This window comes from Sphaerodactylus townsendi, linkage group LG07 (genome assembly GCF_021028975.2).
Source record: "Sphaerodactylus townsendi isolate TG3544 linkage group LG07, MPM_Stown_v2.3, whole genome shotgun sequence".
Taxonomy (NCBI): domain Eukaryota; kingdom Metazoa; phylum Chordata; class Lepidosauria; order Squamata; family Sphaerodactylidae; genus Sphaerodactylus; species Sphaerodactylus townsendi.
In genome coordinates this window covers 70410364-70424819 of record NC_059431.1, presented here as the reverse complement: position 1 = coordinate 70424819, position 14456 = coordinate 70410364, and the positions used below count along the sequence as shown (strand labels likewise).

At 41.7% G+C, this 14456-nt stretch overlaps 1 protein-coding gene across 2 annotated transcripts in view; it reads right to left on the bottom strand.

The window, feature by feature from the left end:
* The window catches only part of SLC28A3 (solute carrier family 28 member 3), a 72200-nt gene extending 59688 nt beyond the window's left edge, over positions 1 to 12512 (bottom strand). For both annotated transcript variants that reach the window (XM_048502649.1, XM_048502648.1), the window contains exon 1: positions 12375 to 12512. In XM_048502649.1, coding sequence (XP_048358606.1) covers positions 12375 to 12434 — 60 coding nt within the window. In that variant the 5' untranslated portion in view covers positions 12435 to 12512. The remainder of the gene's footprint in view (positions 1 to 12374) is intronic.
* Positions 12513 to 14456: the final 1944 nt, after the last annotated feature.

Sequence of the window (14456 nt, the reverse complement as noted above, 5' to 3'; positions counted from 1 at the left end):
TATCAAACCTGTAGAAGCACAGTGGATAAGAACAGTGGATTGTCCTCCTTCAGCATAATGGAATTAAAGCAAGAAAAATCAGGTGGGGAATCAGCATCATAAGAAACTCAAAAGGGGATTCATAGATCGAGGAATCAGCAACATTCAAGCCTCATCCATTGCAGTTTCTATGTAATAAAATACCCACGAAGGAGTATTTCCTTTGACTTATTCATAGCTGTGATACTACTTCATAGAAAGCAAAAACAGTGGCCTCCAAGTCAGCCTAAAGATAGCTTGCAAATTGAATTGCTTTGCTTTCAATTTTCTGAAACCAACAATACTTTAAAGTGGAGTGTTGTGGGTTTTCCGGGCTGTATGGCCGTGTTCCAGTAGCATTTTCTCCTGACGTTTTGCCTACATCTGTGTCTGGTATCTTCAGAGGATCTGATGGAAGTAAAGCACTTGCTTTACCACTTGTCTGTGTAGAAGGTTGAGTCAAATTTCCTGGATATTTATTCCGTGTTTCACATATGAAGTAACAGTTTACAATCCAAAGGGAGATTATGGAATCCAGAGTCTAAGATGATCAATGTAACAATGTTAAGGTTGGATTGAAATGATTGAAGGTTTGTGCAGGGGCTTACCACCCTAGGGCCATGGGGACACCCATGTCCCTGGGTGAATACCTTTTGGTCAGGTGGGGGGCCCCAGACAGCCCCGCGTGACCAAACGGCATGCGCTCCAGCCATACGTCCCAGAGCCCTGCGCCCAGGAGCTGGCCTGCAGGGAGGAGGGGTGTGGGGCTCAGCGGTGGGCGGCCGCAGCGCTCACCTGGCTTTCAAAAGCGCCCACCGGCTTTCAAAAGCCAGCTTTCCTGCACAGAGACTGGGGTGTGTGACTCGGGACAGGGCCCTACCTCCCCAGCACTGGGTGCATGGCTATGGGGCATGGCTAGGGTGCCCGCTCCACGAACTCCCCACCGTCTGTGCAGAAAAGCCGGATGCGAGGGATGGGGTTCGGGGGGGGGCACACCAGTGGTGGGATTCAGCAGGTTTGCACCACTTTGGCAGAACCGGTTGTTAAAATGGTGCTTGTAAACAACCAGTTGCTAAATTATTTGAATCTCACCCCCACAACTGGTTGTTAAATTATTTGAATCCCACCACTGGGGCACACCGAGCTACACCCCTGAGCATGGGGGGCGGGTGGGGGGATTCCTGGAGAAGGAGTTGTCTCTGGGCACTGCTTCCCCCCATACGCCTTTGGGTTAATGTGTCTTTAAACTGAGTGCTGAATAGGAGAGAGAGACAAAATGGCCAGAAAAGGGCAAGTGAGCTGTGATTGGTTTTTGTGAGGGGAAAAAAGGTGGGGGGAAAAGAAAAAGAGAGAGGGGAGAATCAGAGGGAGAGATATGTGTGTATGGGGTTAAGCTGTGTGAGAGGATTTTTATAAGGAGAGAGGGAGAGATTGAAGTTAGTTTGAGATGTTTTAATCTGTGAGGATAATAGAAACTGTCAGAGTTAGAGTGTCAGAACTCTCTCTGAGGAATAATTGAAGTATGTCAGAAAAGGACAGAAGCTGTATGGGCATGACAAAGGGTGACATAGTTTCATTGTAAGAGTGAAAAAGTTAAATTCTAGTCCAAGGGAATAGTATGAGAGATAGAGAGAGAGAATGTGAAAAGGGTCAGAATGACTTTATGCTGATTAGAAGTTATTAAAAGTATTTGGTGCCTCAGATTTTATTTTAATTTTTGTAAATAATTTGTCTGGAATCTGTTATCTACCAGTTATAAATACATTTTTATTTTGGTTCAATGAAATATTGTAACTCCCACCTGATTTTCCTTAGTATCACAAATGCCATCCGTTTGCCTTACATCTCATACGCACTATCAAGAAAATAATAAAATAAAGGGGGTAATGAAAGAGTTTTTGGAATTTTATTCCATGGTGGCAGCCTTCAAAATAAGGATAGAGAAATAACCGAAATTTAAAAAGAGAAAAAGATACAGAAAAAGAGAGAGGAAGGGGGGCACTATAATCAGACTGTGCTGCTTGAGGAGGTCAGTGCTCCTGTATCTTTTGTCAGTCATATAGAAGAGGCCATTTCATCAGGAGCTGCTTTTCCCACCATTGCATGCCAAGATGCACTTGCCGAATTGGCCTCTTCTACATAGCAGTTTCAGACAGAGCACACAGGAGACTGTACTGCAGATGCTCACCCTGGTCAGCAAAGATGGCTCATGTTTCTTCAACAGTTCTGGAGGGTGGACATGTCTGGCTTTTCCAGGACCTCCTTGAAGCATCCCTTCATGAGGAGAGTTAAGAGGGCTTTCAGTTCCAAAGCCTAACAAAAGAGGCACTGCTCCCTTGGATTATTTGCATTTCTACCTTTATCCTTTTTATTTGAATTTTAATCTTTTGGCTCATTATGCAGGCACCACTAACCCCATGGCAGCTTACTTCACTTTGGGGTTTCCTGTGGCTTGTCATACTCACCAGCTCCTTCCCTGGGAAGGAGGAAGGGTGGAAATAGAGAATGGCCAGCCAAGCATTAGTGAGTCTCTCTTCCTCTACCAGCTGTAGCTCCTGCTGCCACTGCTGCAGAAGGAAAGAGAGGCTTGTTGCCCTCAGTCCCCCTTTCTCCAGGAAATATCATCCTTTCCTTCTCTGCCTGTTGGAAAACTCTTTGCCAAGCTGAACCGATTCCCATATGGCAGCAATGGCGAACCTATGGCACGGGTGCCAGAGGTGGCACTCAGAGCCCTTTCTGTGGGCACACGTGCACAGAGTTCATCATGGAAAATCAACCCTCCCCTACACACAAACACCTAGGATGGCCTAGGCATGATCCTTTACCTGGGAGTAAGCTCGGCTGCTGGCAACGGGGCTTGCTTCTGAGTAAACCCTCCTAGGATCGTGATTCACCCATTCGAAGCATTGCATGGTTGCTTCACCAAGCTTACTCCCGAGTAACATGTGCCTCAGAGCCAACTGTTTTTTCTAAACTAAAATCTCAGTCTTCAGGTTAAATTGCTGTGTTGGCACTTTGTGATAAATAAGTGGGTTTTGGGTTGCAATTTGGGCACTCGGTCTTGAAAAGGTTCGCCATCACTGCCATATGGTCATTTTCCTGGCCTCTGCTGCCTTTCCACCCCTTTAATGTATTAACTCATACTCCCCCGTTCAATCTATCATTTTTTAATACTAGGGTATGTCAATATTCCTGTATGCGATCTGTTAGTATTTTAATAGATTCAATATGGTATGAATATTTAAAGTAAAAAAAAAGTTTTTAAAAGCCATTCCAGTCATCAGGGAGGGCAAAAGTAGAGTGGGAGCGGGGGGGGGGGGGGGGGAATAGGAGTCAAAAGGCCCAAAGGAAAGAATAACGCAGGGCCATTTGTTTCATTTCCCCTGTAAAATAGGGGGAAGGGTCACTCTTTGCCACACAAACAGCAGAGATTATAGGATCTGCTGCACAGTGAGTGTGAGAGTGGGGAAAAGTCTTCTGTAACAGAAGCTTTGCCCTGAAGAGAATCTACCTTCTGTGTGGGGCAGAACACCAGTGTATAATTGGCCTATCTGCGCTTTTCAGAACTGGACTAACTAGTAGGGGCAGTTTAATTTCTGAATCATATGTCATTTTGAGTTGACTGTCACAAGATGAAAATAAAAGTTTGGGCTTCATAAATAATGTCAGTGGATTCCACCCATGTAAATAATTTCCCTAAGTCAGTGTATAATAAAAGGTTAAACATTGCTAGTCCAGTTGACAAGTGTTAAAAAATAATAGTACAACCCAAGGTTTATACAAGAACTATATTTGAGTCCAGTAGTATCTCACAGGCCAACAAAGGTTTGCGGTATATGTTTTTGAGAGTCAAAGCTGCCTTCTTCAGATACGATGTTTGCAGTCCAGTCCTATTAGGAGAGGCTGAATTGGAGCTGTTTTGGGACAATGCTGGCATGTTTGCCCACCCCATCAGTGTAAGTGGCACTTACACAGGTGGGGAGGGCAAAATGCCAGACAGGCGGATGCCACGGAGCTTCATGGCACCTAACCCGTAGGACCCTATGTCCTCCTGAGCCACACTGACCTAAGCCTGGCTGTCAGAACAGCTGGGTTGTATTAGGGGAATTCCTGGGGGTGGGATTGATTTTAGTCAGGTTTCTCTGGGCTTTTGAGCTGCAATTGCCCTGCACAGGCCTCAGATTTATACCATGAGAAAGGGCTTTCAGCTGGCTGGAGATTCTCTATTTTGCTCTGCCTTCCTGTGCTGCCTGGAAGCCCTCTGGATTGGACTGTTGAAGAAACTGCTTTCTTGTGGTGTTTTCATCATCATGTGAATGGGTGGGAGTAAGGGAGAGGATGTGACTGGGCGTGGCTATGCAGGGAAGTGAAACCACAGTTACTGCCTTCTACTATACGAGGAAACAAAAAACTAAATAAGAAGCTGTCCAGACTGTGAGGGGGAATCCCTCTTGCCAAGAAATTCTAGACATTATAGTCTGATGACAGTACTAAGCATTTCCCTCACAGAATGTTCCCAGAGATTTTTAAGGGGGGTGAGTGGGGAGGAAGGGATACCAATTGCTGTTAAACCAGTTCAGTAGACACATCCTTAGAACTAAATAAAGACTATTTGTTGTTTATATCTGAGGTGTTCAGCAATTTTGACTGGCAGGAATTAAACATTATTGAAACAGGAATTAGTTTAACTTTACTGCCCTTAATAAATGATCTTGCAAACAACTAGATAACACAGAAGGCAGATGAAATACATTTAGATGTAAATGGTGTGATAATATTGTAGAAACCAACAACCTACATTTTGTTGTGTTGTTTAAACAGAGAATAAACGAAACGTGATGTACAGGGACAAACTCAAATCTATTAAATACACATGTGGTGATTTGTGTTGCATCCATTTTTAAGTTGCATTCCTTAGGTTAGATTATTTATGCACACAATTTGTAAAAGGGTAAGGACATGAAAGAAACTAGCAAACAGTTCCACAAACACATTTAAAACTGTCTTTTTGATTTTCAAACAATTCCATATAGGGTTGCCAACTGCATCAGACTTTTGACCATGAGCCAGTCTCTTTGGGTAATTTATTTTCTTTCAACCTAACTTAGCTCATAAGGTTGTTGTAAAGCTAAAACTGAAGGAGGGAAGAGCCATATACATCATCCTGGACTCCTCCAAGGATGAGAGGGAGAAACATCAGGTTGCCTTTCAGATGATACATCCATGCTGAGTGAATAAATGGAGGAGGTAAGCAGGATCACACCTAGTGATCTGCCCCATGACCTATATGCTCACAGATTTAGCTGGGATAATTAAAAGATTAGGAGAGGAAATGGTGGATATGTTGCCTTGATTTTTCCTCATGTATTCATATGTGGGAAGAGCTAATAAGCTTCTTGAATGCTGATACTCAAATGTTGCAGACAGTCAGTAACCCAAACAGAAAACGAAGGACAGTGCAGAATACAGAGACTTGAACCAGAATGATCAGGCTTAAAATTATGGCCAGTTATGAAGGATGCTTGCGCTGCATTCAAAAGGCCAGCTTAACAAGGTTAAATAAAAATGTGTGCAACAATGGCCTGGAAGCAATAGGGAAAGGTGTCTACATGCATCATCCCTGCGTTGTTCCCTTATCTCATTCAAGTGGCTTGTGCTGAGTTTGTGTATGCTTACATGACTGCTTCCTTTTCCCTTCTCGCAGAATAAAGACATGATGGTTGAGACAAAGTTTGGTTATTTGTGATGTACAAATCCAAAAATGCAGTTTAACCAGAATGACTTGTTTAATCCACGAACTGGGATCCTAAACCACTATTATCCCATAGTTAAGAATCTAGGCTTGTGAAAGAGGAACTAACTACCAGTAAACCATAAATATTTGTGGACAAGTTCATTGTCTGATTCTGTATGATATTACGTCCATCATCACATTTCTGCTTACCTACAAGGCTGGAGAGGAGATGGGTACTAGACAGTTGAAAATAGTGTGATAAAATCATTGTTGTTTGCCTGCCACTCACCTCACTATCATTTCCGCCCACTCGTTTTTTTGTTGTGCCTCAAAGTCTGCAAAACCCATTTTGGCCGTTTATGTCAAAGTAGGCTGTAAGGTGCCACAAGTATCTTTATCATTTTTCTACAGCAGAGGAACATGACTACACCTCTGCCATTCATTTTACCAGAAGTGACAGTGTGATAAAAGAAACAGGTGTTTACACCAGGGAAAGATTTTTTTTTATTCTAGAAGGTTATTCTGCTGCAGCAAAGAAAGAAAGAGTGTTGTGGCTCCTTAAATACAAGTTTATTAAGGAATAAGCTTTTGTGAGTCACAGCCTACTACATAAGAGCATGATGTGCATAACTTCATATTTATTTGATTGATTTCATTTCATTTCTTCTTTGCCTTTTGAAACAGAAGCTTGTATTAAATAATGCATTAAACAATTGGCAATGCTTTTTACCCCCGAACATGTATCATTGCTTTGGGGTGGCCATGTCCTCCTAAACCTCTGCTTCTCATTATGAGTATCTCATTCCCCAAGTCCTAGGAGTTGGGTAGTCAGTTGTCTGCCTGCTCACTTCTTATTCCCTTTCCACACAAGATTACAAGTCTTTTCCCTATCCAAAGGCAGAGAAAGAAGGCACTGATATATCTGCTATGCATCATGAAAGACATTCATGACACACCCATGATCCAGGAACAAATGGGAATTATGAGGAAGTTCACACCCACTAGTTTGCGTCTTGACCTCTGTACACCACTTTAAACTTTTTTAGGATGAATCAGAGATAATTTTTCCCTTGTTACTGAAATTGTTCAATCACTGATTCTTCAGAATCCAGATAGTATTCCTTCCAAAGTGGTTTATTTCTGTGTTTTCCCTGTTGTTTTTTAAAGTGGTGACTTATTTAGATTCTAACCCAGATGTACCATTACCTTTTCAGGTGTAAACTAACTTAATGCTAGTATCACACTTACTACAAAAGATAGGTTGATAAGTGACTTTTCTTTATTACTTCCCTCCCATGTGCCTCTTATTGCTTTGATACTCCCCTCTTTTCCTTTCCATGCAGCAAACTGCAGGGGAAAGTTTCATCCGGCTTACCAATTTTTTTTCTTTGTAATCAGTTCCCTGCTGCCCATTGGCTTTGCTTCCCCCTCATATCAAGTGTTAGGCCCTCCTGCTGCTTTGCTTGGGTTGTTCTTTCTCACTTTCTTATCTATTCCCTCCTGCCTTCCAGCTCTTTTAAACCTTTTCCAGGTCTTTAAATGAATTGGGTTTTTTTGTTACCTGTGTAGATTAGAGTGTGTGTAGTGCTACTGTAATGTTCATTAAAATTGTGTTTTTGTTGCTTGTCTGCTTTGTCTAGAGTTATCAGCAATCCAGAGAAAAATGTATTTTCCCTTTAATAGGGGTTTAATGTGTGCAAACAGGCAGGTGATTCTTTTCATGTCATCACCTAGTAAACATCTTCTTGTAAATAATATCCTATTAAGCCTCTGTTAAAGGGACAGGACATTTTTTCTCCAGATTTTGGGCATTTTGTCTACAGTTCTATGAAACACATTTTTTTTAAAGTGCCCTCTGTGTACTGGTTACCTGATCTAACTAGCTTTTCCTCAATTGCTGCTTGCTTCATTGCAGTTAAGAAAATGGAATGGTGGTAGGTTGCCAACTCCAACCTGGGAAATCCCTAAATATTTGTAAGAGGTAATTTGGAGACTATCAGGAGGTATTATACTAAGTATCTGTAGTTTACTGTAAAGTCTGCCCTCCAAAACTTCCATTTTTTTCTAAGGGAACTGATCTGTACTCTGGAGAACTCCAGTTTGTACCTGAAAGCTGGCAACCCTAAATGGTGGTGGTGGACCAAACTCCCCAGCACCATTTTTTCTAATCCAATTGAGAAATCCCGCAGTTGGCTTTAAGCTATTAAAAAAACAAAGAAAAACAAAAAACACCAGGCCTGATCTGGTTACCTATGGCTCAGTTCTGGAAAACATATTTTGACAACATATCATTGATATGTTTAGACAACATATCAAGAAATACTGAAGCAACTGTGGTTGCTTAGACAAATAAAAGGAGAATTGTTACAGCTAAAATGTTAACATTGTCAGATATTTGCAAATGGTGTTAGCAGGATATTCCCTTTTGACTGCCAGGCAGTAACTAACTCTCTCTCACTGGGTTGCTGAGATACTACATGAAGAATTTGTGCATTTTCTTTTTAGATCCTTTTAACTAGAACAGACAGTATTGACTAAAGTTCTCTCTTACAGTTTAATTACTTCTGAAAACCTGTGTACAAGACTGTGGTGCTACAAAACTGCAGTAAATTCAGATGAATTGCTTGCACATTTTTACTGCATGATTCCAGACTTCAGATTTCCAAGCTTTGTTTATTGGGGAAACTATGGTTGAAATGAGGAAATACTGTGAGCCACAAGATAAAAACATTCATCTGAGATTAATGCATATTTAGAAGTTGGGGGAGAGCCGAGGCCAGGGGATTAAATGATCCTGCATTTATTTTTGTGTGATTTGTTTCCTGAGTGCAGAGAGCTAATCTTTCCTCTAATTCTCACCCTTAAAAATATGTGCTATATTAAAGTATAATCATTTTCCTAGTAAAAACAGTTCCTGGTACCTGCTTGGAGATCAGGGCAGCATACTGGGAGGTAGCAGAGTTTGTCCCATTATATCCTCAAAAAAGTCTGTGGGAATTTGCAAATTTACATCTAGCAGCCAAATGAGCCTGCTCCCCTACACAATTCTTAATTCAATTCGAGCAGAGCCGTATGGCCTATTACCTTTATGTTCTAACGAACCCCCATGCAAGGAGAGCTTTCACCATTGCGCAATTCAGTGTTATGCCCTCTGCCCCATTAAAGGGTAGGATTAGTAACCTAGAAAAATCTGCAAGGTTATGCAACTGCAAATCCAATGTGGTTGAAACCCTGGCCCACCAACTTCTGCACTGTACCAGATTTGTTAAAATCAGAATCCAAATATACCAATTTATATCCTCTTTTCCAATCTGGGTTGCCAGATCTGATTAGGTTATCTTTATTGTTGAATAACTCTGACCCTGGGTGCTGTGTGGTTTCCGGGCTGTATGGCCGTGTTCTAGCAGCATTCTCTCCTGACATTTCGCCTGCATCTGTGGCTGACATCTTCAGAGGATCTCTGAAGATGCCAGCCACAGATGCAGGCGAAACGTCAGGAGAGAATGCTGCTAGAACACGGCCATACAGCCCGGAAACCACACAGCATCCAAGTGATTCCGGCCGTGAAAGCCTTCGACAACTCTGACCCTGTTTTTTGTGAAGAGGTTGCCAATTTTATTATGGAGACAGCTGAGAGTATAAAATAATATGCATCTGTAAAAAAAGTCTGGAAGGGAGGGAGTGAGAGAGGTTGGGACAAGAGAGAGAAAGTGAATAGCCTGAAGTCATTCAATGAACATCATGGCTGAACCAGAAATTTGAACTTGCATAGTTCTCCCTAGCATTATTCCACTAAAACAACTCTAATCTGAAGGGAGGTTTCAATACTGAAAAAAGACATAAAGGCATAAAAATACTGAAAAAGAGCCAAAAGACATATAGCCCACTGGTGATTTCACTTTCCCTGCTTTATGTGACATATTCCATATTTTCACATATTACACTGCCATTGTGGTGGTGGTACTGCTGCAGTCTTAAAATGCATAGGTTCTTTTTTTCATCTGCTTCTAGCAATAGATATTCACAAGGTTTCCACACTTGGAAAACTTGTAGATACCTATTCAAGAAAGCAGCCAACAATGCAGTGACACATCCAGCAGTCATGTCACTAAGGGGACATTTATATCAGGACTACTTTTGCTCTGCTGTACTGGTCATTGACTGTAAATAAATGATTGATTGATATATCAGGACTAAAATGTAATGAAATCCTGATGAATGGCTGGAGAAATGTGTTTGTGTGATGCCAGAGCAGTCAGATTTAGGGTCGGCAGGTCTGCCCAGCTGCTCACTTGGGGGTGGGGATAAGGTTGCCAGCTCCAAGTTAGGAAATTGCTGGAAATTTGAGGTGGAGTCTGGGGAGGACAGAAACCTCAATGGGGTACAGTACCACAAAGTCCACCTTCCAAAGCATTCATTTTCTTCAGAGAAACAGATCTCTGTCGTCTGGAGATGAGCTGTAATTCCAGAAGATTTCCAGGCCTCACTGGGAGATTGGCATCCCTAGATAGATTTAAGCTGAAACATGTAAGTATGAAAACTCACTGAAGCTACAACTTGATGTCTCAGGCTGGGGATGCCATACTTCAGGGGGTGGCTGGAGATCTCCTGCTATTATGAGTGATCAGTTCACTTGGAAAAAATGGCCACCATTGAAGATGGACTTTATGGCATTGTACCCCATGTAAGTTTTTCCCCTCCCCAAACCCTGCTTTCCCCAGGCTTCTCCTCCAAAATCTCCAGGTATGTCCCCCCCAGAATTGGCACCCCCATCTCATTCTCAGCCCCCATCTTCAATGTTGGGTCCAGATTATGTACTATCCCATCTCCCAAGACTATATCTTGAGATATATTTGTACTGATTCCTGTGAATTCACATTTTTGTAACTTTTAGGCAACAATTATCTGTCTTTTTCACAATCTTAGATGCCATTTCTCAAAATAAATATTAAACAATCATAAATTGTGCTCCATTACCAAGGTTTTGCAGACTAGGTTTTAATGTGGCCATAATGGAGAAGTGAGAGCTGGTATGCACAGGAAGGCAGCCATAGCTATGGCTATTGTAGCTTCTCAAGTTTTATGAGATTTAATTGGAATTGGTCATTGCTATTCTGTTTGTCAAAAATTATGAATAAATGGCTATCACTTATTTTTATTTAAGTATTTATAACGTCCTCTTTTGAAACAAAAGGAGCTCACAAAAAACCCCCCAGAACACTACACATTGCTTACTAATGCAAGTCATGAAGTGGCTTAAGCACTCACCAAAACTGAGGGAGAACTCTCTCTGAGGCGGGATGATGACTCAGTACAAAGTTTAGGGCTGTGTGCTTTTAAGCTGGTGTTCCTCTACTCCTTGCCCTATTTGGGAGGCAGAAAAATGTACACACAGGCTCTCTTAGGGTTGCCAACTCCTGGGTGGGAAATTCCTGGAGATTTGAGGATGGAACTTGGGAATTGTTGGGTTTGGGAAGGGAAAGGACTTCAGCAAGGAATAGTGCTATACAGTCCACCCTCCAAAGCAGCCATTTTCTCAAGGGGAACTTATCTCCATAGTCCAGAAATCATTTGTAATTCTGGAACATCTCCAGCTTGCCCTCCTACCCCGCTCTGAGATTGGCAGTGCAACATCTTTTCATGGTGAAGTTGTGTCCCCATCAGAAGGGAATCCTTCATGGAAATGTACAAATATGCCTTCTCATTATGTCATTATAAACTTTTTATTTGCTCATTTTTCACTGCTGACATTCCTCATTCATTTGTTCCTTTAATGGCAATTTTATACCATCTTTAATTCAATTGATGCAGAAAAACGAGATAATATTTGTATTTAATATCATTAACATGTTGGGAATATTTAATATCATTTAATATCATTAACACGTTGGAAATGAAAAGATGACTGGAGCTCCATCCCAAGCAAATAAAAACTGGAACTTTCAAACTGGAATTGTTAATAAGATTCTGTAGCATCTCTAATCCCCAGCCAGGGTAAGTGGGTGAACAGGTATGTGAAAGATCAGGAGTGGAGTGTGCTTTTCTGGCTTCAAGACCCCAGCCATATTCATATTCATAACAGAACATAAACATAGATATCCAGGAGCAATTTTGGCAATGCTGGTGTGGTCGAAGAGAACATTTTCAAAAATGCCAGGAAAAAAAGTTATCACAGAGCAGTATGTTTTCATTGCAACAAATGCCACATTTATTACAACCAAACCAAGTTATACAGTTTAAATTGCATTCAATATCCCAATAATCTGGATTTAAACTGAACTCCAATCTGAGATAGAGAAAAAAAGATTAGAGTATTAAATTTTATGTAGCAGTGAGATCACGAATTCTATGAACACAAGTCATCCTGCTCCAAAGTCAGAAGCAAACAAAAGATTTGTTGGCTGCTCTGAGACAATCGGGGACAATGTGAACAATAAGTGGACCCTCTCACCCAAGTACCTTGACTCGTTCAGTTTTTGGTCCAGGATGCTTTGCAATGATAGGACATCCCTGTAGGTGTTAGCAGTGACTATGAAACTTTTGCTTGTTGAAAGCAAACTGTTCTTAAAAACTTTTCCATGTAATTTTTGCCTTCTACAGAATAAAAACTTTTCAGGCTTACCTCAAATGCAGGGTTTCTGTAGCCCACAGAAGAAACACTGTTAACTTCCTTCAGAGTCATGTGCTTAGCTGGAATAGGGGCTTTTTATTTGAACTTCTTTTTAAAGCTGTGTCTGTGGTAGTGTGCAACTAGCACCAACATCCAGTAAACCTGTGTGTACAAAATCTCTCTTCGTAGGTTTACCTGACTTGAACCACACCCAGAGTTTTCTTATGTTATTCATTGCTCCACCTACTGGGTTTCTTGAAAGTCACTTGCACAAACCACAGTAAGATCCCAAGCTTGTGAAATTTTCAGAAAAGAGGATGATTAACACATGGCTTTGAGCCATTCAAAAGAAGTACACGTGTTTGATCTTACACTGTTGCTAAATTATTACTTCTCCTAAAGCCAAGTATGTAAATCTCTGTGAAACCTTCTATTGCAAAGGTTTGGGAGTTGGCAGTGTTTTCATATTTGATATTACTCCACATGACTTGTCATTTAGAATATTCTGAGACAAAAGGACAATGGTTTTTATAGAAAAACAAAACAAAATGCACCGGATTTCAGTACAGTAATCATTGGATGACGTACCTTCATACCCAGAGCTAGATCTAACCAGCTTTTTTGCTGGCGAAAAACAGACACATCCTTTTTGACCACACACAAAAGGCTGTTGAAAATCATGGGGCCCGCATATGCAAAAGCCATATGGGAGAGGGGCTATATCATGTAGGGCATTTGGGTGAGATGGAGTGAAAAAGGTGGCTGGATTTAATCCATGTGATATATCAGCACTTGCTGTAAAAGTGTGTGAAATTTAAAAACATTTGAGGAATCCTGACCTGTGGTCCATCTAGTCCAGAAACCTGTCTCATATGGTGGCCAACCAGTTCCTCTAGAGCCGTGGTGGCGAACCTTTGGCACTCCAGATGTTATGGACTACAATTCCCATCAGCTCCTTCCAGCATGGTCAATTGGCATGGTCAACAGGTCACAGAGACCAAGACCTTCCTCTGATGTTGCCTCTTGGCACTGGTATTCAGAGGTTTACTGAACATGGAAATTCCATTCAGTTATTGTGACTAGTAACCACAGCTAGATCTGTCCTCCATTAATCTGTCTAATTCCTTTATTAAGCCATCTATGCCTGTGGCTATCACTGCCTCCATTGGCAGATAATTCCACATTGCAGTCATAAGTCACTCACTGATTGATTCTCCACAGGGAAAATCATCCTGGGATTGAACCGGGATCATAAAATACTAGTACCTTTTGATCCCAGTCTGTCACTCCCCACTGCAGCCGAGGTCTGGAGTTGAAACTGGGATCAGAACCCGGGATCATCTTGGTGCTCCCTCTGCAACTCATTCCCAATTGGCTGTTGCTTTAGGGTGGGAACGTGAACGGGCATTCCTTTTTTGTTCTGTTTTTTCCCATAAGCATGGAACAGCACACAAACATGCGCCTATTAGTTGCATGGTTGTGGCTTTGTATGCAAGAAGAATTTTTTTTTAAAAGGCACATTCCTGCCCGCCCTGAGTCTCTCGTTCTGTGCATGCTCAGGAGAGTTAGCTGTGATTGGCTGCCTGAATGAACGGAAACTCAGGGTGGGAAAAATAATTCCCCATGATACCAGACTCATCCTGTGTTCACCAATATATGCCAGAAAAGATGTACCTTCCTGGAGGTTTATGAAAAACCCTGGATGAGGTGGGTATTGCAGGGCTGACACGAGACTGAGCTGAATTCAACCCAGGAGCCATGGGGAGTTCTCCTGTTGTCCTGGGACACCTACCAGGGCTATCACATGTTATTTCCCCTGTGGGGAATCAACCATTGTGTAAGGAAGTATTTCCTTTTATTCATAACAGGGTGAATGTGCATGGATGTGAGAAGTTCTGATATGTATAGAATGTCATACAGACATGCACTGCTAATTATTGCTGTGATCACACAATAGGATTTGAGAATACTTATTGACACTGAATGGTACAGCTTCTGATGCAGAGGTGCCATTCATTTCAAGATGATATACAGATTTTGGATCATAACTACTTATCATATTCCAGACAAAGTCAAAACATGCTTCAGAGCCAT